Below are 27,059 nucleotides of genomic sequence, written 5' to 3' on the forward strand. Positions count from 1 at the left end.
ACCAGGAAGCAGATGCACTCTGTGTCCATCCCTGCCCGACCGCTGGAGCTGCCTTGCTGGGTGGGCATACGCAATACCTGCTGCGTTTGAGCAATGTTGATACTAGGGAAATCTGAACAAGGACGCCTCTCCTATTGAAAAAAGAAAAACTTTTTCTAGGATGCACCAGAAGCTGTTTCAGAATCAAGGTCTTAGTTCTATTTATTGACCTTGGATTCTTTTCAACATCTAATTCAATTTGTGATTTAATTTACAGTAAAGTATCTATACAAGAACTACTAAACTGTTTTATATGCATTCCTTTGAGCATAAGAAATAAATGCCAATATTAAAATGCTAAAACATCAAGAAATGGAGAACTGGAATTCTTCTACTTACCATTGTAACTGTGGGTAACATTGTAGCAGAGCATAAATTGGACTCTTTCATGAAAAGTTCTGTGCAAATCTAGTGTAATATGCCCAGTGGAGTTCTGCTTCAAGAATTAATATATTTTTTTTTAATTCTGATGTTGAAGTTCAAGAAATCAAACACAGCAGGTATTTGTGTTTTAAGAAGAATTGACACCTAACTCTGTTCTGTAGAAAAGCCGAGAGAGCTAAATCTGTCACAAGTATTAAATCTAAGTTCTCACACTAGTTTACTTAAATGAAGGGGTCTTGTCAGGCACAGCTTATCCTTAGTCTGTGATCAGTCCCACACCAAAATTCTACCAGAACTACTTTGTCCTTACTGATGCTTCACTGTTTGTGTTCATTGCTCTGATTTCTGGGATCATCCATTGTTCATTCGGTGTGAGGTTAATCTCTTCCAATTCTTTCTTTCCTATTACATTGTGAGAGTGCTTCTGTCCTGCACTTACTGAATCATAAGAAATAACTGGAGATATGTTAGCTCTCATGACTTGATCTGTATTTTTGTTGCAAAGCTGTAGTGAAACCTGAGTTTTGGTGTGCCTCTTAGAATGACGTGCTGAAGCTTGGTTGAAAGTACCCCATAATCTGGGTGAAGGGATTTTTTTTTATAGGGAAGGCTAAGTGACAGTCCATATTAATTCTGCAGTGAAGAAAAAATGAAATGCGTCCACAGAAAAGCAACATTTCTTCTGTATACTTAACTTTCCAAGCAGATTTCCCACATGAATGGGGTTCTTGCTGTGAGGTGTGTAGTTATGTAATGTTAGGAAACTATTTGTTACAGATTTTGCAATGTCGAAGCCAAAAGGGGAAACCCTCACACACCAAATATAGGGTGAGGTAAATCGTTGAAAGATGTAAAGCTTCTTTTGATGTTGCTGTGGAAGCCACATAGGTGGTTTTTATTTCTTTCTTTTTTTTTCCCCCCCTTGGTCTTTCTTGATGGTAAATGACATAGAGATTGGAATAGGAAAACAGAATTGAAACTAGTTTGATTCATTTTCCCCCTTGGAAGCAAACTTCTAAACTCCTTCAAGGAACTGCCTTAGTTCTCAAGTTGCTTACAAAAAAGAGAAGGTAACTTTATTGCAGCTTCTGCAATATCAGTACACCTTTTAGAATAGTATTTGCCAAATCTCTTAGAGGAGTGGACTGATAATCTGAGCAAGAGGCACTCACCTGCTTATTTATACATGTGTATAAAATAGTGTGGCAAGTATCTTGTAGTTAAAATCTAGCTGTATGTTTACGGAAAAAAGGCACACATCTGTACCTAATATATGCCACAATCTTTTTCGTACCTAGTAAAGAACTTTAGCGTCGTCTTCTTAGTTACCACCTTGAAAGACCTGGAAATGTAGACCTTGTGCTGCTCTCTTCAAAGCCAACCAATCATTTCAGTTGTGGTTGGGGCAAGTCTTTTTTGCAAAATAACCAAACAAATGCAAACGTATTTGAATCTTTTAGTAAACCCAAAACCCAAAGATGAATAAAACATGACCCTTGTGCTTAATGGCATTGTAATGGTATCCTGTTCTAAATTAAATCCCAGGCTAACCTGTGCTTTGTGGATGTAGACAACCATTTCATCGAGCTGCCAGAAGACCTACCCCAGTTCCCAAATAAACTTGAATTCATTCAGGAAATTTCAGAGATACTAATGGCTTTTGGAATTCCGCCTGAGGGAAACCTTCACTGCAGTGAAAGTGCCTCCAAGATGAAGAGCCTCAGAGCATGTGACCTGGTTTCTGATAAAAGAAATGGGAACATAGCGGGATCACCTTTGAATTCCTATGAGCTGCTAAAGGAAAATGAGACTATTGCAAGACTCCAAGCACTTGTTAAAAGAACAGGTGTGAGCCTAGAAAAGGTAAGCTATGAAATTAGCTGCACTCTCTCTCGACATGCACTAGCAGGTGGTCTGAAGTAACGGTCCGAAGACTCTGTTTGTCTGTCTTCACTAGAAATAACTTTATGTGAACATCTGTAGAGGCAAGGGCAAGTCTTAGGGGGTGAGATTTAACCCCACAACATCTAGGGAAACCTTTGACTATCCCCTGTTTCTTTGCCCAGATAATGTGTCTAAAAATACACCTTGCCTTGTTTATTCTTGGTTTTAAGATTTATTCTAAACTTACACCACTTTCTTGTGACTTACATGGCTAAAACTGATATCCAGGTATTTCTGAAGTCGGAATCCTTTCTTGGTTTCTATAGGTATCTTTCTCATTGTGTATAGAATATGTATAATTTTGCTTGTATATATATGCTTGCTGTAGGGATACTGTGATTTTTTTTTTCTTTTTTCCTGGCTGATGTTGTTAAGTGCACTAGTGTCTTATTCCCAGCAAGTGAATGTGTACAGCTCATGGTGTCCCTGATTGCATTTTTTTGGGCGATCAGAATTGGGAAAAAAAAGTTGTAGCCCTTTGTACAGAAAAGGTATTACCTGAAAGACCATTGTGAGTTTTTTTAGCCTTTGTGAAATGGAACAATTTTCTCAGCAAAGGTTTTATTTCTTTCATGATTAAATTATCTTGGCCAGCTTTTCATTGCTGAGTCCGATTCCTACCTGTGTGACTGTAGTTTTGGCTACAGGTTGGGCCAGACAGAGGTAGAAATTGTGGATCAGCTCTGTTCCTCTTTTTGGGTTTTTCTTTTGCATTGTTTTCTTGTTCAGGGGAATATTGGTAAGGAGCTTTTGTTCTTTTGCTGCATGGATTGGAAAGTGATGGCAGTAGTACAGGTCTGTCTTTTTTTTTTTTTTTTTTTTTAATCTCAGTTTCTTGTAAGTTTTTGCACACCTATGCCTTATCTAGGCTGTGCTCTCTTCCGTAGTAGTTAGTCCCATTTTACTAGCCTTTTATGTGATGATAGGAGTATATAGGTTATAACTGTCAAAACTTTCTCAATAGTTAAATAATTTAAAAAACTGCTTAATACCAAATACGGAATTAATGGAGAATGTATAGGTGCCAAGTGCTACTTATGGGCTGCAGTTAGAAGAAATGGCTGAAGAGCAGAGCTCTCTCTAGCAGAGAGCATGGCTGTAGGATGCTCTTCATAGCCAACCTTGGACTGCTGCAACCAAGGCGCTTTAAGAAGTGTGGGACAGCTGCAGCAACTGCATCATTGTGCAGATGTTGTAAGCTCTAGATATTATGTCTAATTATGTGTGGCAGTCTCTCATAGTAATTAACAAAGGTAGGGGTAGCAAATGTGTATTCAAACTGGTGCATGAATGCTTGTGGCTTTGATACTTTTTTTTTTCTAGATACCTAATTCCCGTCAAAGCTAATATCTGGATCTTGTATTGCTGTTTTCATAAATCTTAGCCCACGCATTAACTGAAAATGCATTTTATTTCATTAAAGATTGCTCTGGGCTGTGTAGTGATGAATTGTACATTATGCTGCTAAAGACTTAGGTTAAAGGAAACTGGCTACTAGATATGCCCAGCTTCTTTTTACTGTGCCTTTCTGTCTTCATTTGAAAGCTGGTATGTATTGAACTGTAACAGTATGAAACCTGGACTTGTATTACACCGGACAGAAGTAGGTGATTAAAGGGTAAAAGAAAGTAAATTAAGTATATGGCATATGTGGGCTTGTATATGGTTGTTATCTATCCCTTTTAAATCTAATGCATATCCTGTGCAACCAGTACTAAAGTAGGTTATAGTTTATTATTGAAATTAAACTTTTATAGATAAGTTTCTTTGTAGATTTTTTGATGTTGCTGTTTTATTACAGTGCTTGAAACTATAAGTATTTTTTTATTTTATTGAAATGTTGACTTGAGGAGTAGCAGCTGAATGGCAGATTAAGGTCTTGTATACCTAGAATATCTGACAAATCAACAACGCAAATTTTTTTTGTGTATTTGCTTACTTTCTCAGTTGGAGGTGCGAGAAGAGACCAGTAGCAAAAAGGATCTTAAAATTCAGTGTGATGAAGAAGAATTCAAGATTTACCAGCTGAACATTCAAATCCGTGAAGTTTTTGCCAACCGCTTTACACAAATGTTTGCAGATTATGAAGTATTTGTCATTCAACCCAGTCAGGACAAGGAATCTTGGTTTACAAACAGGGAACAGATGCAAAACTTTGATAAAGTAAGTTGTAATAAGAAGATATGTTAATATGAAAAGTAAAACAGTATTCAAACCTAAGACTTTTTTTATTGGGACATAAAACGGAAAACAGTACTGTCAAAATTGAAATTTTTTGCTTAAATTTCAGTGTTCCCCAAAAAAGTCACATCTTGTATATCATGTGGAAAAATATATACATACACACACTTAGATAAAGATACTCTTTTAAGGATACTGTAGAAAAACAACTTAGCCTCATTTTATGGCTAACCTCTGCATTAAAGTTAAATATTACTAGTGAAAGTAATTATTTTTTTTTTAACCACAATTGCTGAATATGTTAATAGATAAAGCCGTGACCCCACACGATACTTACGTACATGTGTACTAGATGTATCCCTAGCTCTTTTCTAGGGAAACACAAGATTCAGTTCTTCAGATTTTACTCCTGTCTTCTTTACCGGAGATCAGATATTTGTCAGCAGGATAGTTCACGTGGGTGAAGATTATGTTGCAGCACTGCCTGCTAAAACGCTAATCTGATTCCGTCAAATCATATGAGAAGATTGTCATCAACTTCATAAGCTTTGAGCCCAGCCAGAAGTACATAATATCCACATCTGTGGTACTGTCGTTGTGTTTTGCTGGGATTCTGTTGAAATTTTTAGAAAATTAAGGAAATTCTAGCAAATCACAGTTTAATAATTATTGTGCTATATAGTAGGTGTGATGGTCATGAAACTGAAGATACAGACCGCCTGTTTCAGAGATAGAATTGGTGTGTGTAATAAAACGAGGCTTTAAGTGGCACCAAACCACTCCAATACATCCTTGATTAGAAAAAATGGTGCTTTTGGTGGATGTATCTCTCTCTGCAGACTCTCAAACGCTCTTATCTCCTCTTCTCTGTTAGGCATCATTCTTGTCGGACCAGCCTGAACCTTATTTGCCTTTCCTCTCAAGATTCCTGGAGACCCAAATGTTTGCATCTTTTATTGACAATAAGATTATGTGCCATGACGAAGATGATAAAGACCCTATTTTGAGAGTATTTGATTCCAGAGTGGATAAAATCAGGCTGCTAAATGTTAGGACGCCAACTCTGCGCACATCTATGTATCAGAAGTGCACAACCATTGATGAGGCTGGTAAGAGTAATAAACCATTATCTTGAGACTTAAGAAAATTAAACTAGTCAGTGCTGTTTGTTATAGACATTAGGTTAAAGTTAAGTAACGATTCGTGCTTTGAAACCTCAAAAAAAAAAACCAACCCAAACCAACCAAAAAAGCTGAGGTGTAAAGCTTAAGTGGGGAAACAAATGTTACCTGGGAAGCCGAGATGTGAGATGAAACTCATGTAAAGTTTAATTGAACTCAGCTGTTTTCCTGCATGCCTTTGTATGAGAAATGTTTGAGCTTAAGAAGGTAAACATCTTTCTCCTTTTGGAGTTACTTCTTTGATATTTAAAAAATTCTTGTACTGGTGTACCTGTTGGTGTCAGTAAGAAACTCCCTCCTCTCTTAAATTTGAGATCGCTTTTAGTTGAGGAGGTGTGACTATAGCGACATGTCTGATGAAGACACCTTTTAAAAAACTGGACTTTCTTACTATTTCAGAGAAATCTATTGAATTAAGGCTAGCAAAAATAGATCACACTGCAGTCCACCCACACTTGCTGGACATGAAAATTGGACAAGGGAAATATGAGCTTGGATTTTTTCCCAAGCTTCAGTCTGATGTTTTATCCACTGGACCAGCAAGCAACAAGTGAGTAAGCTGTGACAAATGGATGATGGATCTTGGCGAGATTTATAGAATGGTACTAATGCAGAGATACTAGAAAGTAAATTCAGATCTTTTAAAGTGAGAAAAAATCAGATGATGCAGATGGGTTGTGTGTGGATTTTTTTTAATGTCTCTCTTCTTTTTTCTTTTCTTTTCTTTTTTTTTTTTAATCTGGACTTCCAGAAGCCAATTGACTTTAAGAAAGCCCTATTATGTTTGAGGTTATAGTTGTTATACTCTGAGTTACTCACAATTACTGTCAATATAAAAGCAGATCTCCTTATTGGATCTCAGTTAAGAGCTAGCAAACATTTTAGAATATCTTCTTATAAAAGCTTTGAAGGAAGAGGGAGACGGTGTAAATTGTACCTGGATATCATAAAAGAATGGAAAAATAAAAAGCAAGTGTATGTAACCTAATTTTCTGAAATCTTTTGGTTGCCCAGTGTTGCATTCTTCTACAGAAATTCTTTGTGTGTATTTGCAGCTGCACTTTATCTGATGTAATTGATGCCGATGTGTTCAATATACAATAAGATAGAAACTTATTTCCCCCATTGCTGCTCCCCTTCACCCAACTCTTGACATTTGCTTAATAATATTCCTCTATCTGTAGGTGGACAAAGAGAAATGCTCCTGCACAGTGGAGGCGAAAGGACAGACAGAAGCAACACACAGAGCACTTGCGTCTTGACAACGATCAGAGAGAGGTGAAAACTGTTCAACTATAGAGATCTGATTATTTTTTTTTCTGATTCCCTGAGTAATGCTCTGTAACCTTTATGAAATGTCCAGACAGTTACTTGCAGTCCATCTCTGCTCTCTTATTTGTATTTAACACGAATGAAGTTCCTGGTCCTTAGGAGATCAAAAATACTTAGCTTGCTTATTCTAAAAGTTATGCCATTTTTATCCCCTCTCAAGACAAAATTATTACATCCTATGTATAGGAGAGTTCCCTGAAAATGTCATCACTTGCTTTAAAGTTAAATTAAAAAAAAAAAGGCGGGGGGGAGAAAGGTGGGGGAAGGGAGGAATTAATTTTAACAGTTTTAGCCATGTATTTCCAGTCTCTAATTGACTTCATCACCCTATGCTTCTGCTGATGGAGGAAAGATAACCACCTCCAGAGAGTGATTAATTTCATCCTAAAATCAGAAGCATTGCCTCTTGGTGTTGCCTGTTTTTCTTCTGTAGACCATAAAAGAAGTCTTAAGGTGGGAAACTGACACACAACCTCATGGTAAGGTGGGATTGTGAACCCCACCCACACTGTCAAATTTGTGTCTACCTGTTTTTACACAGCACAGTCTGATGCTGATTTACCCACCTTCTGATCTGATAACTTTTCTCATCAGTGCTTCTACAGCTGACACAGTTGTTCTTTGTGGTGAAGGCATTTTGAAAGATCTGGGTGATGTGAACTAATTACAGTACAGTTTATGATTCATATGATACAGACTGCAAACTCTTACACCGGGTGTCATTTACAGGTGATTCCAAGAATAATCTGGTTTAAAATATCAGAATTTTTTTTTTGTTTACTAACCTCAGAGCTCTAGTTTTGTTTAAATATATGTTGTTCGTTAAGACAATATTCTCTTGCCTTGTTAAATATTTTCAGAAAAGCTTCACTTGGAATTCTAAAGTAGTCTCGTGTCTGTAAGGATAGTGTTGTCAAAATCAAGTATTTTTGTCTGTCCAGTTCATTCTTTTGTGGTAGTGATGAGTTTAATTGCCATTCCAGTGTACTCATTTCCAGAATTTTCTTACTGGTTTGTTAAAATTTTGTTGAAGTGTAGTGTCATCTATGTCATTCATAACCATGTAATAGAAGAATGTCTGCATAATAAAAAAAAAAAAGCTGCGAGTAGTTTCTGGCTTTGACATGTTCCATATACTCAGATAACTCTGAAGTACTTTTTACTTAGAAGTAACAGAAGTGAAGAGTAGTTGATTTATAGCCTCACTGTTGCTTTTAACAGTTATGATGTTTAGCTGTTATGATGTTTTATGATTTCGGTTGGGTAAAAGGCAAAAATCTACTTCTAGTGTCTGGGGGTTTTTTGGTTTTGTTTTTTTTAACTGACTCTTCACATGTTGATTATCCTGTAGGAGCTACTCTGTCACATGAGGCAAATAACTTCTGAGGAATAAAAATTACAAATACATGGTCTGGTGAGGGTACCAACTGCCAGGTTATTCTGTGCTGGTGTTGTAGGCTTTTATGCCATACCTTGTTGATGACATGACAGTGATTGGACATTGACCCCCTCTCCCAGTGAACCAGAAAGAATGGGGAGGGAGTTCCTTCTGAGATGAACACTGGGGACTGGGCCAAGCAGGAGGCAGTGGTTTCAAAGTGCAATGTTGAGACTTTTAGACAAAGTGAAGCTTTAGGACAGCCAACAAAAATGTGTGGAATTGAGAGTTAGTGGCTTTTAACTTACAAATATTTGTGCCCAGTGGAGGGCAGAGTTTACACCAATACAATAAACACCATCTTTTCTTTTTTCCTTTCAGCTTCATTAGTTATTAATTTATTTTTATGTTGAACGCTTGGGAGTTCTGCATTATGTTATGTCTTCACCCTTTTCCTTTTCTGTTTTGCATGCTTGCTTTTATTACTTCATATGTGCTTACCACTTTCACTTTACCTGGTCTCCTTGGCTTTTTGCTACCAACTTATCCTGCCAGCACCTGGATTTTTCCATGTCAGAGCTTCAGTTGCAGTTATGTTTAGACTGGGACCAGCATGATTGGCCCTTCGTGCCCTCTATAAAATCTGTGTCAGAGCGTTATCTGGTATGTCCAATGCACAATATGACTGTAATCGTAGTTCTGGATAAAGATGCATAATTAAGTGTATGTATCATAGCTCTTTAATGCATGATGGAGAAGGTGTGGTTTTCCCTCTTCTCAAAGATCATATCATGTTTGACAAATCTGTCTATTCACTGACTTTTCAGTCAGTCATTATATCAGCGTAAGCTAGAGAAGTTACCTATTAATCTGAAATATTTACTAATCCTGAGTATTCTGTCAGTGCCTGTAGAGGACTTTATCACTTATTTGCAGTTGGCTGTGCCCCAACCAATCTATCACCTGTCTTTCAAAACACTTGTTGTATTATTCTTGTCTCTGAGGTGAAAACAATGGCAACTCCTTGATGGCAGTAAGAGGAGCAGAAAAGCTCTTTGAAGCATAGTGAGTTCAGGAAAAGATTCTGCTCAAAAAATGCAGATGGTTCACAGCTGAGAGCTGTTAGTAGCATTTTGCATTGAAAGGCTGGGAGGGTGGGTGAGAAACAGGAGATCTGCAGGAATGCATAGCACAGATCTCACGTGTTGTCAACGTACTGACCAGTCTGCCATTTGAATAGTCTTCATCTGGATAATTATTACAAATTTTCATTTTTATGAAAAAATAACAATTCCTAGTGGTGGAGAGAGTAATTGAATCTCTATGCATCTAAATATCCTTGACAGTTTGTATTGTGTTTTTGTTATTCTGCAATGTATGTTCTAATACTAGATAGAAAATGTAAATGGAGATTTGACCTCCAGAGAAATAGTGCCTTAAATATCTCAGCCCAATATAATGCTGGATATAAAAAGGGGCCTTTTCTGAGAGAAGATGTGATCCTTTCCCCCTTATTGCACAGGGATGGGTTATAAAGACAAGTTTACCCTTTTCTCTTGGCAAAGTAGTCTCACTTGTACTTTTATCTGTGTTTGTCAATTTTCTACCCCGATGCAGAAGTATATCCAAGAAGCCAGGAATCTGGGCAGCACTATTCGGCAGCCCAAACTGTCTAACCTCTCTCCATCGGTAATTGCACAAACAAACTGGAAGTTTGTAGAAGGCTTGCTGAAGGAATGCCGAAATAAGGTAATATAGAGAATAATTCTGCTCTCTTGCACCTCATATCCATCCTTTATGGACCATTTTGTGGCCAATCTGTTTGAACCCCCCTCTTCTGCCATCTGTTTCTGCTTTATCCCTGTAAAGACTTTAGCATGGCATTCGTATAAAGATTTTTGCATGGTAGCAAGAAATTCATGAAGAGATAACTTAGAAATTCTGCAGAGAGTGGAAACTTTATTAAGCCGATTTATGATAGAGAATGTAAAATAACAGAAAGAGATTGAATATTCTGATGGGTCTTTGTCATCCTGCTGCCCATGTCTATTATAGCATATTTCAGTTATCACTGGGAGACTATACTATTTCAACAAGAGTCAATATTCCAAAAGCAGGGGTTGTGGTGAAAATGCAGGAGCTTTTATCATAACTAAAGAAGTGGGTTAACAAACTTCTGAAACGTATGTTTTCAAGCACTTAAAGATACTTGGCATTAGTTTGTAGACATGCTTCACCAGTATAGATTTGGCAATATATTTATCTGAATTAAATGTTAATGTTTATAGTAACACAGTAAAGAGAATCATTATCAAATAGACACGTTCTTGCCTTAAGTCAGTGGAGGTAATAAAGCAATTTCATACAACTTTTCGTAAAACTGTGTTTAGTACATGCATCTACTTCTGATTTCACATTTGTTTTCTACATGTTTGAAACTGTCCGAATAATTCCTTTCACTTAATAGAGACATACGATGGTGAAAATCCTCAGAGATAGACTTGACTCTTTCACTGTGGGTATGCATCTCTAGTGAATGTAGTGAGCTTGCTGTTAGCACAGAGAGAAAGTGCCAGGGTAGGTGAGGAGGAGAAGCTAGAGACTAACTTGGAGTTTTTTGTCTCAACTAAGACTGTGCATAGGTGTCTAAGGGAGTATTACTCATTTGAGAGCTACTCTAGAACAGCAAGATGAAAAAACGTGTACGAGATGAGCAGAAGTGATTCCCTAGTCATTTTTCCCTCCAGGTAGCTATACGATGAATATATTGTGACTGGGAGACTGTACTTTTAAGAGCTGGCGAGAGCTTTGTTGACCAGTATGAAATTGTGCATGATTTAGGAGAATGTGGCTCATTGGGAAACTCAGGAGATGCACTCCGGAATGGATTTGGTTTGAAAGCAAATGCCCTCCTGACAGAACAGGGTCTCACAGGAATGACATATCCTCCTGCTACTTGGAAGCAGTTGTGCACATTCATCTCCACTGGGAGGAGGTGGACATAGCGTACTGCCCCCAGTCCAGCACTCACTAGGCTTCAGAAACATCGAGCCTGCCTGGCAGGGCCTTGCCGCTTGACTTTCTACCTTGTCGATGTGTGACTTGCTGTTCCCTTTGTTGGGGTTACTCGGTGGAGTTTTACGTGCCCATTTGCAAGCTCCTTGTGAGAAAGACGGAAGAGGCTCTAAAGTGATCAACACTGGTGCTGCTATGGCTTGAAAAACAGGGATAAAAGAAACACAGTCCTGCACTAGCTTCAGAAATACCCCATACACCCAGTTATTCTGACAAATCTTTGCTATTGTTTGCTTCCTTGTTGGTTGTTTTAAAAAGCGTTAAGTGATCTTGGAAGTTCCTGCAGAAGGAATTAACTCTCTTTTGCCTTGTCCTTTTTGAGACCAAGAGAATGTTGGTTGAAAAAATGGGTCGAGAAGCTGTGGAGCTAGGTCATGGTGAAGTGAATATCACAGGTGTAGAAGAGAATACCCTGATAGCCAGTCTGTGTGACCTCTTAGAAAGGATATGGAGCCACGGTCTGCAGGTCAAACAGGTGAGAACAAATATTCCTGTGTGTTGCAGTGTACTTTCCTAAAGTCGTGTTATGCTCTTCCTCTCTCTGCTTTCAGAGGATACCTGTTGTGTGTATATAGATGTGTTAAATACTTGTGTCCCCCCAGTCTTTTTTGTGTCAGTTACTGCCCCCTTATCTGTCTCCACTTTACTCTGGGGTCATGCAAATGCATGTGTAGATGTGTCCCACCGATGACTTCTTGGAAGACTTTCTTTCTATTTAACCTGTTTGGGTTTTGTTTGTCTTGTTTTGTGTTTTTTGGTGGTTTTTTTAATAGTAAATATTATTTACTATTAAATAGTACATTGTAGTAAATTACTACAAATAAAAATATTTCTGTGTTCTCAGTTTTTTGTTACTGGAGTCGCATAGACTATCAGGCAGCATATGCTAAAGGTGCGGTCAACGGGATATGGTATGGGGAATTGTTTTTGTGAAGGATAATTTAGTTTTTAAGAGTAAAACCCTTGCTATTTGGCTCTTTCTGAATGGTGTAGAGATAGTTAAGTGACACTTAAAAGCTCACAAGTTAGAGGTGTTGCTTTTTGTATGAAATTAATAATTGTTTGCCAACTCTTTGGAGTTGCTTGTGGGTCTAGATGGATTTTGGAGGGCCTTCCTACCTTCTTCCTCCTTTGTATATAGGAATAGCAAGGACAGTGGGGATGATAACTTTTTTTTTTTTTTTTAAAAGAATGTGCCGAATAAATGTATATAATCCAGGCAACTGTAATTCATTCTCTCTGTTCCCAGCACCCAAGCGCCAGTGTTTAAATCTGCTCTCCTTCAAAGTATGTAGCAGTTCTCTATGTGAAGATTTATCATGTGATTCTCTCCCTTCCCTCTTGTATATCACTTAGGATAGAAGCTGTACTGCTTTCGTCTTAGAAGACAGAGCATCAGTATACTCTGCTTCAACTCAGATTTGGGCCTTTCAGACCACCAGACGGCCAACCCTCCATAAGGTTAATGCTTTGGATTGATTGCAGATGTTGGCAAACAGTGCTGAATGGTGGAATAAACAGAGTGGTAGAATATAATAGAGGCCTCATGGAGGAAGTGCAGTGCATATCATATTATGATCTACAGTTTAAAAAAAAAGAAAAACAAAAAACAAACACAAACAACAGACCACTAATTCTCTGTGTGCTCTGGCCTTTATTAAATATGCAAAAGCCTGCTGTTTTGTACACCGATTTTATTTTATTTTTCAATAATGAGCCAAGGAAGACTTTTCTTTCTCAATTGACCATAGTAATGAGGATGGCTTTCCTTCCACCAATCCCTGCTTTTACCTCTTCCCTGCTGATGAACCCTGATAATCCTATGTTAGCTACCTACTGATTCTTCCACGTGCAAAGTGAATCCACGCCTTCCTTTGCCCAGAGCAGTGCAGGAGAGTTGTCAGATGTAGGGTCTAATGACTGAAGTAGTCTGAACTTTCAGAAAGCCTTGGTTATTCCCTTGCCCTTTCTCTGTCCCACTGCTATCCTTAGGCTGTTCTCCTTTCCCTACAGCTTGCATCATCATTGCTATTTGTTGAAGTTAAAGGAGAGTAACATGGTGGTAAAGGAAGCGGGCAGATATATACTGCATGAGTTCTTACATTCACCATGATTGTTGACATCTATTTGCTGCAGGTTCCTTTGTTTGCTGCTTTATGCGATCTGTTGTGGTTCTCCTTGCCATGGCAGTTAGTTGCTGAACGCTAGACTGTGTGTGTATGTGTGTGTTTATTGAGAGAAATGCCATTTTGGATGTAACTGTTCCCTGGTTGATATTTTTCATGCTTTCTTTTTATGTTTTTTATAAGACTTGCAATTTTGGCTTTCTGGATTTCAATTTTGGATCTGTCAGGTACAGACATGAGGCATTGAGCGTCTCTGGATTTTTTTTTTTTTTTATACCTTCACCACTGAATGCATATTTTTAATAGATTTCTCTTAACACAGATGTTACAGACACTCTAGGCTTTATCTTGTGGAGGCGTGCCACTTCTGGAATAATCCCTCATGGTCATTAGCTTTTTATGTCAATGGTAGCTAACTTTAGGATTGAAGTGTTTAGAGATTTGTTTTTTTAAGAAAGCTTAAAAAAATTTAAAATGTTTCAGAGTTGAAGCATAATGACTGCACCTCCAGGAAGGCACTTACATGATTTTAGATGACATTTATAGTGCTAAATTGACAACTGTTCCTTTACAGTCATGGTTTCTTTCTGCACAAAGTTGTAAATAAAAATACGGCTTCATAATATAACTGCTTTTCTGAAACGCAGAATTGCTAAATCTTTACTGGGATTTCAAGTTAATATAATAATTTAGGAAGATCATAAGTAATACTAATTAATTTCCTCTGTAAGTACTTCCAATTAATGTGCTGGAGAGTCCCTGTTCAATTACTGCTGTCTTTCTGTGGCTTTGCAAGCTTTTGATTTGTCATGCAGAGTATTTTAGGATGAAGCCAAGAATCTTTTTAGTTTGCCAGCAAAAGATTTCCTCACACTCTGCTTTAAGCCACCAGAGGTTTAAGAAAGGAACATAATGAGCAAGGTGCACTTTTAAACATCATTTAATGGATTTATCTTGGCCTAAGTACTACATCCCTAATTTTAAATTGGTTTTATATTGTGTAGAACTGGAGTATTCTTGCTGATAAGCTTTCATTGTCCTGCTTGCATTCTGTGTTGTCTTTTCTTAATGTGTTTGTGATTATCCAAGTCCTTTCCTTGATGAAATTAAGGGGGATCTTTTGAGGTTCTGAAAATTGGCAGCGTGCACCTGTATCCCCGAATTACCATCCCATTCTGCCATCCCATGGTAAGCCATGCAGGTATAAGATGGTTTACTCAGGCTGGCTCTGTAACGCTTGTCATCTCGCTGCTGGAGAGGCAGGGAGGGAAAGCCACATGGTACGGGTTACAGCCTCAGCCGCAGACTTAAAACCCTGCTGGCAGATAGTGTTTTGCAATGTTTTCTTGTCAGGTTAATGAACTACGAGGAATGAAGTTCAATTGACTTTTTCCTGTTACCAGAATCATTAGATCTCAGCAGTTTGACTCTTGCTTTTCTTTCTCAACCTCTTTACAGCTCCTGAGCACCTCCAACTTGTGTCTCGTTTTTGTTTTTTACCAACGCTTCATAGGGAGAGACACATTTAAAGAAAGGTTTTGTTATGGCTGATACTTTCAATGATGATTTAAACTTTTTTTATTTTATTCAGCTGATAGTGATTTCTTTAATTAATATTATTTTTACTTTTAGGGAAAATCTGCTTTGTGGTCTCATCTGTTACACTACTTAGAAAACAGACAGAGAAAAACTACATCAGGCAGCTTCAGTACCTCAGGTAAGATCGGCTTCTGCTGGAAGAAGGTGATAAAAAACTATGAGTAAGAGCTATTTGCAGATTTGCATCACGCAGAGATTGTTTCCTTGGATATATCCTTCACTCAATATGACTGAATCAAGTATTGTATCCCCTACAGAATTAATGTGGACCTGGTGTATTGTCTCAGTATATTTTGTGGAAAATAAACTTGTTTGGATTGGGTCCACTTGTTTTGGTCTGGTATCTGACTACTGCAGTAGTCAGATACCAGAAGTATCTGATATTTCAAAGATAAACTTAAAAATGGATTGCTCCCATATACTATCCTCCATATGACACACAGTCACTGCCTGACTGGCAAAGCATGTTATGTTATGGATGGGGGTGGAAAACAAGTGTAAGCAAAGACAAAAAAGACATTAAGGCACTGGAGCGGGTCCAGAGAAGGGCAACGAAGCTGGTGAAGGGTCTGGAGAAACAAGTTTTATGAGGAGCGGCTGAGGGAGCTGGGGTTGTTTAGCCTGGGGGAGGCTGAGGGGAGACCTTCTCGCTCTCTACAACTACCTGAAAGGAGGTCGGAGAGAGGTGGGGGTCGGTCTCTTCTCCCAAGTAACGGGCTCAAGTTGCACCAGGGGAGGTTTAGACTGGATATTAGGAAACATTTTTACACTGAAAGGGTTATTAAGCATTGGAACAGGCTGCCCAGGGGAATGGTTGAGTCACCATCCCTGGGGGTATTTAAAAGATGGGTAGATATTAGGGAAACCATTAGGGATATGGTTTAGAGAGGGTTTTTGTCAGAGTTAAGTTGATGGTTGGACTAGATGATCTGAAAGGTCCCTTCCAACCTAGGCAAATCTATGATCCTATGATTCATATAAAATTGTGCTGTACATCCTGAAGTTTTACATTCTCTCTTGAAAAACAACTGAACAGTAGGCTTACTGTTTAAAAGGAAAAGACATATAAAAAAATACAACAAACATTGAAACGTATTTTAATTTTTTATACCAAGTGTTGTAGTAGAAGTAATATTGCACATTAGATCTACTGATAATATGTTTCTAAGGTTGCTAATGTAATTTTTTTAACACTGCTTCTTGTGTCAAATAGGGGCATAGTGTATAACTTTGCAGAGAACAATGGGGTTGGAGGAGGCGGTGGGTGCCTTTTGGGGTTTTTTGTTTTGTTTTGTTTTAAAGTTGCTATAGGCAAAGAGCTGAGCATTACTAACACGGACGAGGTCCTGTAAGCAATAAAAAATAAAGATTTAGAAAGCATTAAGGTCTCCTAAATGCCACTTGGTCCGTAGTGTTTCTGCATATCAGACTGAAGTTATAATTAGTTTTGTGCTTTCGAACTTGGTATTGAGGGCAGGGACTATATTTAACATACAACCTGATTCTACAGTGGAATTTGAAAGATAAGAGTAATAATATTGCTTAAAAAACCCCAAACGTGCAATTTTAAAAAGTAGTGGAGTTACAGGAGTCTGCAAAGTGATAGATTAGTTAAGCATATGGCGTGTGGTGTACTGAGTAAAACATGTTGAACACTGTTTTCTGGTGTCAACAATGCCAGTCAGTTTTACTACGTAGAAAGAAAATAGGGTAGTCTTTAGAAAATAATACTTGATTAGTATATGTCTTAAGCCATTTGATGTCATAGCAATTTCGGTTGACTCTAAGCTCATTAATGTGTTAATGCTCAGTGTGTGCTGATCTGCATAACCATCTATGTAGCATATTAGATTTTCATGTCACTTGAAGTGGAGATATGCCACAAATCTTCACAAAGCAGCGAGTCACCAATAGCGCAAAAGTGCAAGTTTATGTTAATTCACCTTGTTTTTTATATTGATTTTTAAATCTTTAGATGAATTTCTACTAACACGAAGTTCTGTTCTTCTGAATCTAGGAATACTTCTTGATTCAGAAAGGAGGAAGTCTGATACCAGTCCAGCCATGTCACCTCTTAGAATCTCTCTCATCCAGGATATGAGGTGAATTTAAACTATTAAAACCAACACAGAAAACCCATGAGATTTGCATATTTGTTTTCTGTGTGTAATGTATACCATACAGAAAAGTCTGTGTTTTATACATCAGGAGGAGGATGTGGGGAAGGAACGTGCTGAACTGTTTTAAAGTACATAGTGCAACTTTTTCATCGACCTTTACAGAAATGTTTCTTACTGAGCAGGTTTTATATTGTCACAGCTACTAGCTTATAGAAATTCCCCGACACGGTTTTCATCTTTTTGTAAGTATTCTGTATTTTATTTCCACAGAGATACGAGTGTAGCGTATGTATTTTCCCAGTCATTGCCAAGTTAGTTTTGTAGCTCTGAGCTCATTCTTGCTTCACAGTGAAGAAGGCAGTTTAAAGAACTTGTTTGATCTGAAGGATGGGTTTATTTAACATTGAGTACTGTAGTGTGAATAAAACTAACTTCTGCTCAATGCCCTCTTTTTAGCACATCAAAAACAATATGCAGAACTTCTAAATTATTTTGAAAGGATTTTTCTTTTCTCCTTTTACCTTACCAACATCTAATTTTTTTCAGTGAGGAGGAGTGAATTTAGGATTTTCAAGGGACATGCTTGTCCTTTAAAAATGTATCATTTGTGTCTTGTATGCAAGAAAAGCTACTACTGAGCATGCAAAGACAGTGTTTAATTTTCCAAAGCGCTCAGCCATAAATATTGCAGTGATAAGGTCCAGAATGATTCTTAAATCATGTGAGGCAATGGGCCTGGTTTAGAATTTAGTAAATAGGGCACTGCATTGCAGATATTTCCATTTCAAGCTCTTACTCTTTTTCAGCTAGATATGCAAGGAATTTCAATACTGCTGAATATTAAGGTCGTTGTGCCTCTTTCCAGTAGTTTGCCTGATATTTTACTTTATTAGCAAAATTCCTTCTTCAGCTTGGCTTGGTTCAAAAGAACTGTCACACTTTGAAAATACTGAGCAGGGTCTTTTTTTTTTTTTTTTTTTTTTTTCCCCCCCTCCCCCTTTTCAGGCATATCCAGAACATCAGTGAGATCAAAACAGATGTTGGCAAGGCCAGAGCCTGGGTTCGTCTCTCTATGGAAAAGAAGTTGCTCTCTAGGCATCTAAAACAGCTGCTTTCGGATCACGAACTCACAAAGTAAGATGGTTTATCTTGGGCAAAGCTTTTGAAAATTAAGCCTGTTTAGTTGTTTGACTTCAAAAACCCAGAAGTGCCTATTCTTCCATCTGCTTAGCACTGTGCAAAATTAATGGAACAAACGATCCTTCCAAGTGTGTCTATGTACCTGTGTATGAGCTATTTGGGAATTGTGATTCAATGTTGCGGTTCTTCAGATACAAAATCGGTTCTGTCAGTGTAGACTGTCTCCGACTTTGAGGTGAATCGGAAATCTTCAAAAATTACTAGAGACTAAATGAAACGGGGCATAAGTCCAAATGCCACTACTTTGCTGAGTCAAACTTTTTATCTTGGCCCCCTTTCTGTAACTGTGGGATATTTGGTTTCCTTGGATTATTTGTGCGTTTTGGCAATGAACGACAAAGTGCAGCTTAGGTCCATGTACGCAGTTCTGTCATGATATGAGGAGCGTAAAGTCACATCCAGATGTGCTTCTGTGGTTCACGTTAGTGTGACTCAAAGTGGGTGTTCCTTAGCTTCTCACCTCTGTTGCCAAATCTGGGACATTCTTGTGAATTCTTTCAGTGCCATGTAAAATGATGTAGATATCAACTTCTGGTGTGGTTTAAGAGAGCAGATAAAGGGTGTACATGCGGTACCTTGAAGGTGACTAGGAAGGCTGTGATGATCAGTTCTTGCATCTCATTTTGGGGCAATAAGCTCAAGGTCTGGTAATCTTTTGAAATTTTCTGTTTACATCTTTTAGAGCATGATTGTCCGCATCTCTAGATCAAACTGACAGTGTCTCAGCTTTAGTTGTCCTCTCCTACACAGTAAAGGTTTTGCATTTGTAGCCTCCTTAAGAACATAAGGTGAATTGCTTTTGTAATAGTGAAATATCTGCTATTATGATACCTTTTTTGGTTTTATTACTTATCCTAAACATTTCAAAATATGTGACTTTCAATTCATTGTATATGAAGTCATAAAAAAATTATGAAAAGACCCAACCATTGAGATGCAAAACAGTATCTAAAGAGTAATTGGATTTTAGGAAGAAAATGTGAGAAGTATATAAAGTATGGGGGGGAGAGGGATGTGAGTAAAAACTAAAGACTTGAACCTGGAGAGAGCTGCAAATACCGCTGGCTTAAACTCTGTCAAGAGTACTCTGTGGTAGTGCTTCTTACAAGTACACATCTTGAAGGGCAAAAGGAGAAATGCTCAGCACAAGGATCTATTTACTTGGTGATGTCCAGAGCACGTGTATATTATACTATCTTTGTAAACATAAACAATTATTTTGTAAATAGTTGCACAAATCAGAGTACAGGCCATATTTAATACTGATTGTTTTAGAAGTAACAATTTGAGGTTTATTTAGCGTGACCTGTGCAGAAGAAAAAAATTCTGTTGCTGATAAGGTTGAATATACTGTTTACTCTGTGGAAATTAAAGGTTCTCTTGTGTGGGCCCTAGTAATTATCATTAGCTTTAATTGAAGACTTCTTTCTGGAGACAGCTTAACCTATGCTGTCTTTTCTTCCTTCCTCTCCTCCCACTCACACTACCTTCCAAGAAATGTCTTCCCTCCCCCATTTCCCCTGAATCCTGACTGCTAATTATTTGAGATTTGCCTTGTATTGAATTATATTGGACTTTCTGATGAAGCTGCGGCCTTCCAACAGTGAGCAAGGAAAAGCTGAAGGGCAGAGTGAGGACAGCTAATAAATTACCTGTATCTTTAAATTAAGGTTAGGCCTTTCCAGTGAAGTCATCGGTCCAGATCAGGTTAAATTTAGCAGTGCTTGTCCCATGCAGAACAAGTGCTAGGAAAGGACTTTCCACATACCACCACACTCCACTGCCCAGCCCTCCCCCCGCAAAAAGAGGGAAAAAAGCCCCCAAACCCCAACTCTCTTAACACTGGCCAATGCACTGTTTGTCTATCAGACAGATTCGGATTCTCTAGAACAGAGTGAGACAGCAGCAAAAATATGTTTAAAATTAAAGTGACAAGCAAAGGAGCAACTTGCATAGGAGTGACATAAGTTCTTTGTAATCTTGTGTGCTTTGTGCTGCATATTTAGATAGCCTACTTAAAGAAAGGTGTTCTAGGCAGCATGGATTTAAAGTGTGCGCTGTTTGGTTTTTTTAGCAGAAGCAGTGCCAAGTTCAGTGAGGTACTAGAAGCAATTGTGCCCCTTCTGCCATTTTACAGTTAACACAATTGTGTGTTGTTTTTTGAAGCAACTGTTAGATATTTTAATTAACCCATTATCTTCACTTTGCATTTGCTAAAAAAATAAGAAAACTGAAACGTTCAGTTTCTTTCTAGTCTGCAAAAGCACTAGAGTTAGGGAACAGGAAATCGCATAGCTTCATTCCCCTGAGACCTTTATGTGTTCAAGTAAACTGAGAAATCTCACACTTGGAAAAGGCAGGACAGCAGATACCCTTGTGGACAGGCTGCCTAAACATGTGGTCCAGATTGTTCAAATGAAAGATGGACACAGACACCCATGAGACCTTTGTGGGTTTGCTACTCTTGTGGCTACAGGCAGGTTATGTTGATTTAAGGCTCGGTGTCTTTATTTCCATTGAACGTTTCCTGTTGGTCTCTAGTGTTATGTTTGTTATGTAAGTGAGAATGTGTGTGTGCTAATCATCATTGATTTGTTTTGCAAATCTCTGGCTTGTGAGTCACTTGCTCACTTTTTTGTAATTGATATCTGAAATTGAGGGGAATTGTCGGGATGCCCTCCTGGCAGGAGCAAGCTATCCATGGCCGTGTCAGCATTTCTAACGCCCAGCTTGTGCATTCATGATGTTGTAAATATTCCCCTGTTGTCAGTTGGATTTTGATGCATCTTGGCATGGTCTTTCTTTATGATTATTCACCAACACTGGAATTATTTATTGATTGCATAATTAACAGAAATTGTGTTGATTGCTATGTACAAGTGAGTAACTGTAAGAGTATTTTCCTATCGCTTGTCACCGTTCCTTGCACTTGAAAAGGTTGAGGTTGTAAATTCTTTTCAAGGTTTCTTAGTTGCATGTCTTGCAGTGTTAAATTCTCTAATGTGTTTTTCAGTAAGTGTATAGGATTGTTTCTCTTTACAGTGCATTCTTCTGCATAGGCATTAGTGTCTCCATTAGTGAGAGAAGGCTACTGAACTACATCTTTTGATATTTCCACTTAAAAGAAATTGCAGTTCTGTGCAGTGTTGCAGTTCTAGCAAAGAGTTTGCAACCCAGTAAAAGGGAACAGTAGGACTTTAGCCCACCTTTGCCATATTTATGATTTTGATTATGTCAGGAGCTGTGTACAGTCAATACTGAAGCTATTCCCTAGCTTAACGTGTGGGATGTTGTAGACCCTGGGTTATCACTTATAACCTAATACAAGCAGATATCCCCAGTGTTTGCCCTAGTGTCCTTGAAAGAGAGTCTTCTAGCTCTCTTACGTTGTGTGCTGGAGGACTCTCCCACGGCACCATCTGCTCAGAAGTCACTTATGAGAACTCTCTTTACTTCATTTCTGTCATTTTACATGGCCAAAAGAAGTCAGAGGATTTTTACCAAGAAAATACAAAAGTCCTCTTTCCATCTTTTGGGGTGGTTTTGGGTGGGAGAGGACCCTTAAACCACCCTAAACCTTGCTTTCAAGGGTTGGAAAATGGTGTGAAGTATTGGATTGATGCACTTGGGAAACTTCAGACTTGCAGAGTGTTGACATATCTTGGCACATTAAATCCTGTTGGCTGTACCAGTATCACTTGTCATTTGTAATCGCTTGCACATTCTATGTAGTTTACCTAATATATATGCATAATAGAAAACATTTCACTGAAAGCGTCTTGTTACTATGACAGATTATTTGTTTTGCTTTGTCAGAAAACTCTACAAGCGTTATGCATTCCTCCGCTGTGATGATGAGAAAGAGCAATTCTTATATCATCTCCTGTCATTCAATGCTGTTGATTACTTTTGCTTTACCAATGTTTTCACAACAATCTGTAAGTATTTGCTTTCCCTGGAATTCTGGTTGAGTCCTTACCCAAAATTCTAAACATCTCTGAGCAACATGCCACGATGTAGTTGTTCTGCTTTCTTCTTGGTACCCATCTGTGTATGCTGTATCGCTATTTCTGTGATCCTCTCAGGTGGGCAGTAGTGTCTCTCTCTGTGTCACTAAAGGCTTTTGTTTCAAACTTGGTAAAATATGGGCAGCTGTGATCCTCTTAATTGGGGGAGAATTCTCAACAGAAAATTTTGCGGTGGCTGTGTGTATTGTACTGAACAAGAATAACACATGCTAGGAATTGAAAAGAAAACAAAAAAACTTTTCATGCTCAGCCTACTTTGCAGCATGCCTGTCTCTGACTCTGGGATAATAATGAAATGCCCATTGAAGTTTTTTGTTGTGTGTTGGTTTTGTGTTGTGTTTTTTTTTTTTGTTTTTGTTTTTTTTTTTAAGATGCCCTAGAGAAACTTTTAACCTGTTGTTGCTGATGCTTAAATGTGTTACAGAGTTCTCATGCATTTGTGGACCTGCTGCCCCAGGACCTCACTAATAAGGCAGAATAAGGAAAGACTTTAGCAAGGCTTATAAAATTGGGGCTGGGGCGTGTGAAAGGACCCCGCTGGCCCCCTGGTAGGAGCTGCCCTTGATAGTGCATTATGATCCATATTGTGTGTATGAAAGACAAAGCAAGCAGACGTCTAAGCAAAATAGGTTTTGGTCTTGTGGGCGAGTTCTGGACGATGCTAAAATCTGGTCTGCTGGATGCAGTTAAATTGTCACTTTGAGACTATCATCACAGAAAATAAAAAGGGAAACATTTTAATCCATTCTTAAATGCTATGAGCATCAAGCTTTTAAGAAAATCCAACCACCAAGTGCTTTCTTGAGGGCACTGACAGCTGAGGAGACACTGAGGGAGAAATGTATTAAACGCCTCAGCTGAAAAGCCTGAACTGTAATCCATTTATGCACTATAAAAGAAGGGCATTTCGCCAAGAAATACAATGACCGTTCAGATAATTGGATTTTGTTATAGAATTTTGGTTAATAGGGGGCTGTGTATGCGATGCTAGGCGATTGAAAAGCATATGCATTTCCTCAGGAGCACATGCCTCCTGACTCGGAGAAAGGGGCTGTAACTCAGGTGGTACTGTGTTGAATTGGTCACTTGTAAACCAGGGGACCACAAAGCATTTGAGCATGTGTGTGGTGCCAGTTAGAGGGGAAAAAGTTGTTCTTTTTAAAATCAAGAAGTCTTACAGTTAGCATAACTAAAAGCAACATGATAGAGAGAAACTTGCAGCATTATAATGCATTTTCACTTGAATTTGTTCAGCCACAGTAGTGAATGCTGCTGCAAGCATGCCCTGCAAACAAAGGCTTTCGTTAGTAATTGAATGGGAATTGGTGTTAGTTGCGTAGTGTGCTTACACGCACACACAAAAGCAGGCAGTTAGGAGCTGAGCTACAAAATAGTCCTGGATGCCTGAATATTCTGTCTTTGCTTCCTTGTCTTTAAGCTGGGGACAAGTTCTTCATGACATGTTTTGAGGCTGGTAAATGAAAAATTATTGTACCCATATGAAGGCATTATTCCATCCATTTTTCTTGTTTCATTTGACAGAGTCTTGCTATCTGCTCTGCTTCTTAATGACTGCTATGTGTACACTTCCTGATTGTCAATCAGTGCTTAGTGTGCAAGTGTCAGCATGATTAAATAGCAGTTTTGATGCTGTTTTAACATTTCATGGTACTGCAGTATTATTTTATGACTTACCATTTCCCCCTCTCTTCGTTAAAGACGTTACATAATTATCATTCATTTTTGAAGTGTTATTTCTTCTTGTGTTTGCAGTGATACCATACCACATATTGATAGTTCCTAGCAAGAAACTTGGTGGCTCGATGTTTACAGCCAATCCTTGGATCTGTATCTCGGGAGAACTGGGTGAAACAGCAGTCCTGCAGATTCCCAGGAATGTATTAGAAATGACTTTTGAGGTTTGTATTGCTTGATACAAAACATGCTTTGGATGTTCTCTTTGTTCAAATTTAAGTTCTCCCCTTGCTGTACCATCTTGACATATGTTTAATTTCTTTAGTCTATGAGGTTAGTCGCAAATGCTTCCTGTGCCTGCACATAGCAAATTTAATCTGTATCTAATGACATGCAGAACAAAGTGACTGACAAATCTTTAGTGCAAGGATGGACAAGACTGTCTTTATATTACAGTTTTGTACTGTAGTGGTGGAAAGTGTCATATCCTCTTCTATTGGAAACAAAGAATTGATTCTGCTCTGATTTTTGTGTGTGTGCACACATTGGGTAAAATTTAATTGAAAAATCTAGTTCAGCTGATGTTTTCTCTGCTGATCAAAATAGTATTTAACAAAACAAAGCGAACAAACAAAACCAAATAAAGCAACCTACCCCTAAATAGCCCAGAATCAATCATGCAGTTAGAAGAGGAGAACCACACTTCTGATTCCCTGTCTGAGCATGTTCTCTAATAGTTTACTCCTCCAACATGCTGCTCTCTTTCAGTTTACTCTGACAAACTCTTTGTTTAATTTTCAGTGCCAGAACCTGGGAAAACTGACCACAGTGCAAATAGGACATGATAATTCGGGACTGTATGCCAAGTGGCTAGTGGAATATGTTATGGTCAGAAATGAAATAACAGGGCATACTTACAAGTAAGTATCATCCAGACATTTCATGTTGGGTAAGTAGAATTTCTGCAGGCGCTGGCACAATAGGGCTTGTTTGATTAGAAAGGTCTTATCTCCTGGGACTCTCTGTCTACAGTTGCCACTACCTGAAGGTGTAGAAAGGTCATTTGGCTTCTGGCATTAAACAAGTCATGATTCTTACAAAATTAAATGGAGTTTTCAGTTTGCAGATGCTCATGTCTGGCCTCACAACATTGGTGGAGAAGATGAGTTGACTGTTGTGCATCTTAAAAATAATCTGTTTGAGCCTGGGGATGAAATAGCAGATTAGAGCTTGCTGCTTACCAAATATGGGTGATATTTTATATTAAGGCTGAGTGCTTTAGATATTATAGAGGGACCTTTGGACACAAGCTGGAACACAAGGGCTTATGAGTGTTAGAAACCTCCATTTACGTAGTGAAAGTAAGGGAATGAGACTTAAATTTATTTGTGTGAGGTGCAGCATAGTTGGATGCTCTGTCCTTTGCTTAAACAAACTGCTCATGTTGATGACACATCGGTGGGTAAATCTACTCAGTTCTCCATGCCAGTTTGTTAGTAATTAAATGAGGAGACAAGATCCTATTTTTGGATGCTCTTCAGTTTTCCAGTTAAGCCGATTAAACTGACGTGAGCATTGATTCATAGAAAGTGATAATGAGCAAGTAAGCACGTGTGCTTTCTAGTGTGTGATTTAATATCCCAATTTCAATAGATGTATTGGTGTTTTGGCATTTAAGTGTATGTTCGGGGTGTTTATTTTGTGGCTGGCCTGCTGTGTAATGTACTCAGTGAAAGCATAGGTGTATTTCACCACCCATCTGTAGTGTGTAGTGGGTCTTCCCGTTCTACCTCTTCTTCCTCTGTAGTCGTCAAATCATGTGCTACACATAGGACAAGGACAAGGCAAAATCTGCCACTGTTTGCTTTGCAGGTCATCTAGGGTGACATTTAGCACAAACTGGAACTGAAAAGCTGTTTTACTTTTGCTCCCTCTGCTGGAAAAAGCCAAACCCAAGACTTTGTTTATTTGTTGCTAGATGAGTGAAGTATTTCTAATAACTATACTAGCAGAATTTGGGTTTTTTGCAACTGCAGTTGAAAGTCTTTGGCATGGAATTGAATCTGGGTTGAAGGACTTGATCCAAATATTTCCTTTATATTCTTAGGTTTCCCTGTGGAAGGTGGCTTGGAAAAGGAATGGATGATGGCAGCTTAGAGAGGATCCTGGTGGGAGAGTTGCTCACTTCCCACACTGAGGCTGATGAGCGACAGTGCCGAACGCCTCCTTTGCAGCAGTCACCAAGCATGATCAGAAGATTTGTCACTATATCACCAAACAATAAGCCAAGTGAGTGGTGGGGGATGTCTTGTTCTTCTCTTGTACTGTTCTGCATCATCGCCTGAGGAGTGCTGCTTGCAAACAGAACTGTAGGTTTTATTGTATTTTAGAACTGTAGCTTGGAGAGGACCTGTGAAACTCACTTAGCGCAACCCCCTGCTCAAAGTCCAGCTAACTTCCAAGTTACAATCCTGAGCAACCTGTTCTATCTATTCAGGTTTTGAAAGTCTCCAAGGATGGAAGGAAGATGTCTCTGGACTCCTGGTCCAGTGCTTTGCTACCCTGGTAGTGTTTTCTGTATTCTTGTCCTTCATCTGTGGAATGAATGCTATGGAGGAAGGTAGAAATTTGCTGTCCTGTCTCTATCTTCATGGATGAAAAACCTTGCTAGTGCTTTCTGTTCATGGACTTTAGTTTTGTATTGAGATCACTTTTCTGGGATTGTCTTATTCGTGATAAATCAGGTGGTTACTTTGCTCCCAAGCATGCTTGGATTT

General features: G+C 38.5%; 1 protein-coding gene across 4 annotated transcripts in view; it reads left to right on the top strand.

The window, feature by feature from the left end:
* Positions 1 to 27,059, top strand: part of DENND5A (DENN domain containing 5A) — a 68,808-nt gene that overhangs the window by 36,632 nt on the left and 5,117 nt on the right. For 3 of the 4 annotated variants that reach the window (XM_063331953.1, XM_063331951.1, XM_063331952.1), the window contains 14 exons: positions 1,969 to 2,286; positions 4,315 to 4,530; positions 5,423 to 5,657; positions 6,129 to 6,279; positions 6,914 to 7,007; positions 10,057 to 10,188; positions 11,837 to 11,989; positions 15,273 to 15,357; positions 17,257 to 17,341; positions 18,365 to 18,493; positions 22,376 to 22,497; positions 24,361 to 24,506; positions 25,084 to 25,202; positions 26,390 to 26,571. In XM_063331953.1, the coding sequence (XP_063188023.1) occupies positions 1,969 to 2,286; positions 4,315 to 4,530; positions 5,423 to 5,657; positions 6,129 to 6,279; positions 6,914 to 7,007; positions 10,057 to 10,188; positions 11,837 to 11,989; positions 15,273 to 15,357; positions 17,257 to 17,341; positions 18,365 to 18,493; positions 22,376 to 22,497; positions 24,361 to 24,506; positions 25,084 to 25,202; positions 26,390 to 26,571 (2,167 nt within the window). Of the gene's footprint in view, positions 1 to 1,968; positions 2,287 to 4,314; positions 4,531 to 5,422; positions 5,658 to 6,128; positions 6,280 to 6,913; positions 7,008 to 10,056; positions 10,189 to 11,836; positions 11,990 to 12,870; positions 12,976 to 15,272; positions 15,358 to 17,256; positions 17,342 to 18,364; positions 18,494 to 22,375; positions 22,498 to 24,360; positions 24,507 to 25,083; positions 25,203 to 26,389; positions 26,572 to 27,059 lie in introns of all 4 variants that reach the window. The other variant, XM_063331954.1, reaches the window with a different exon arrangement.

This window comes from Chroicocephalus ridibundus, chromosome 4, assembly GCF_963924245.1.
Source record: "Chroicocephalus ridibundus chromosome 4, bChrRid1.1, whole genome shotgun sequence".
Classification (NCBI taxonomy): Eukaryota; Metazoa; Chordata; class Aves; order Charadriiformes; family Laridae; genus Chroicocephalus; species Chroicocephalus ridibundus.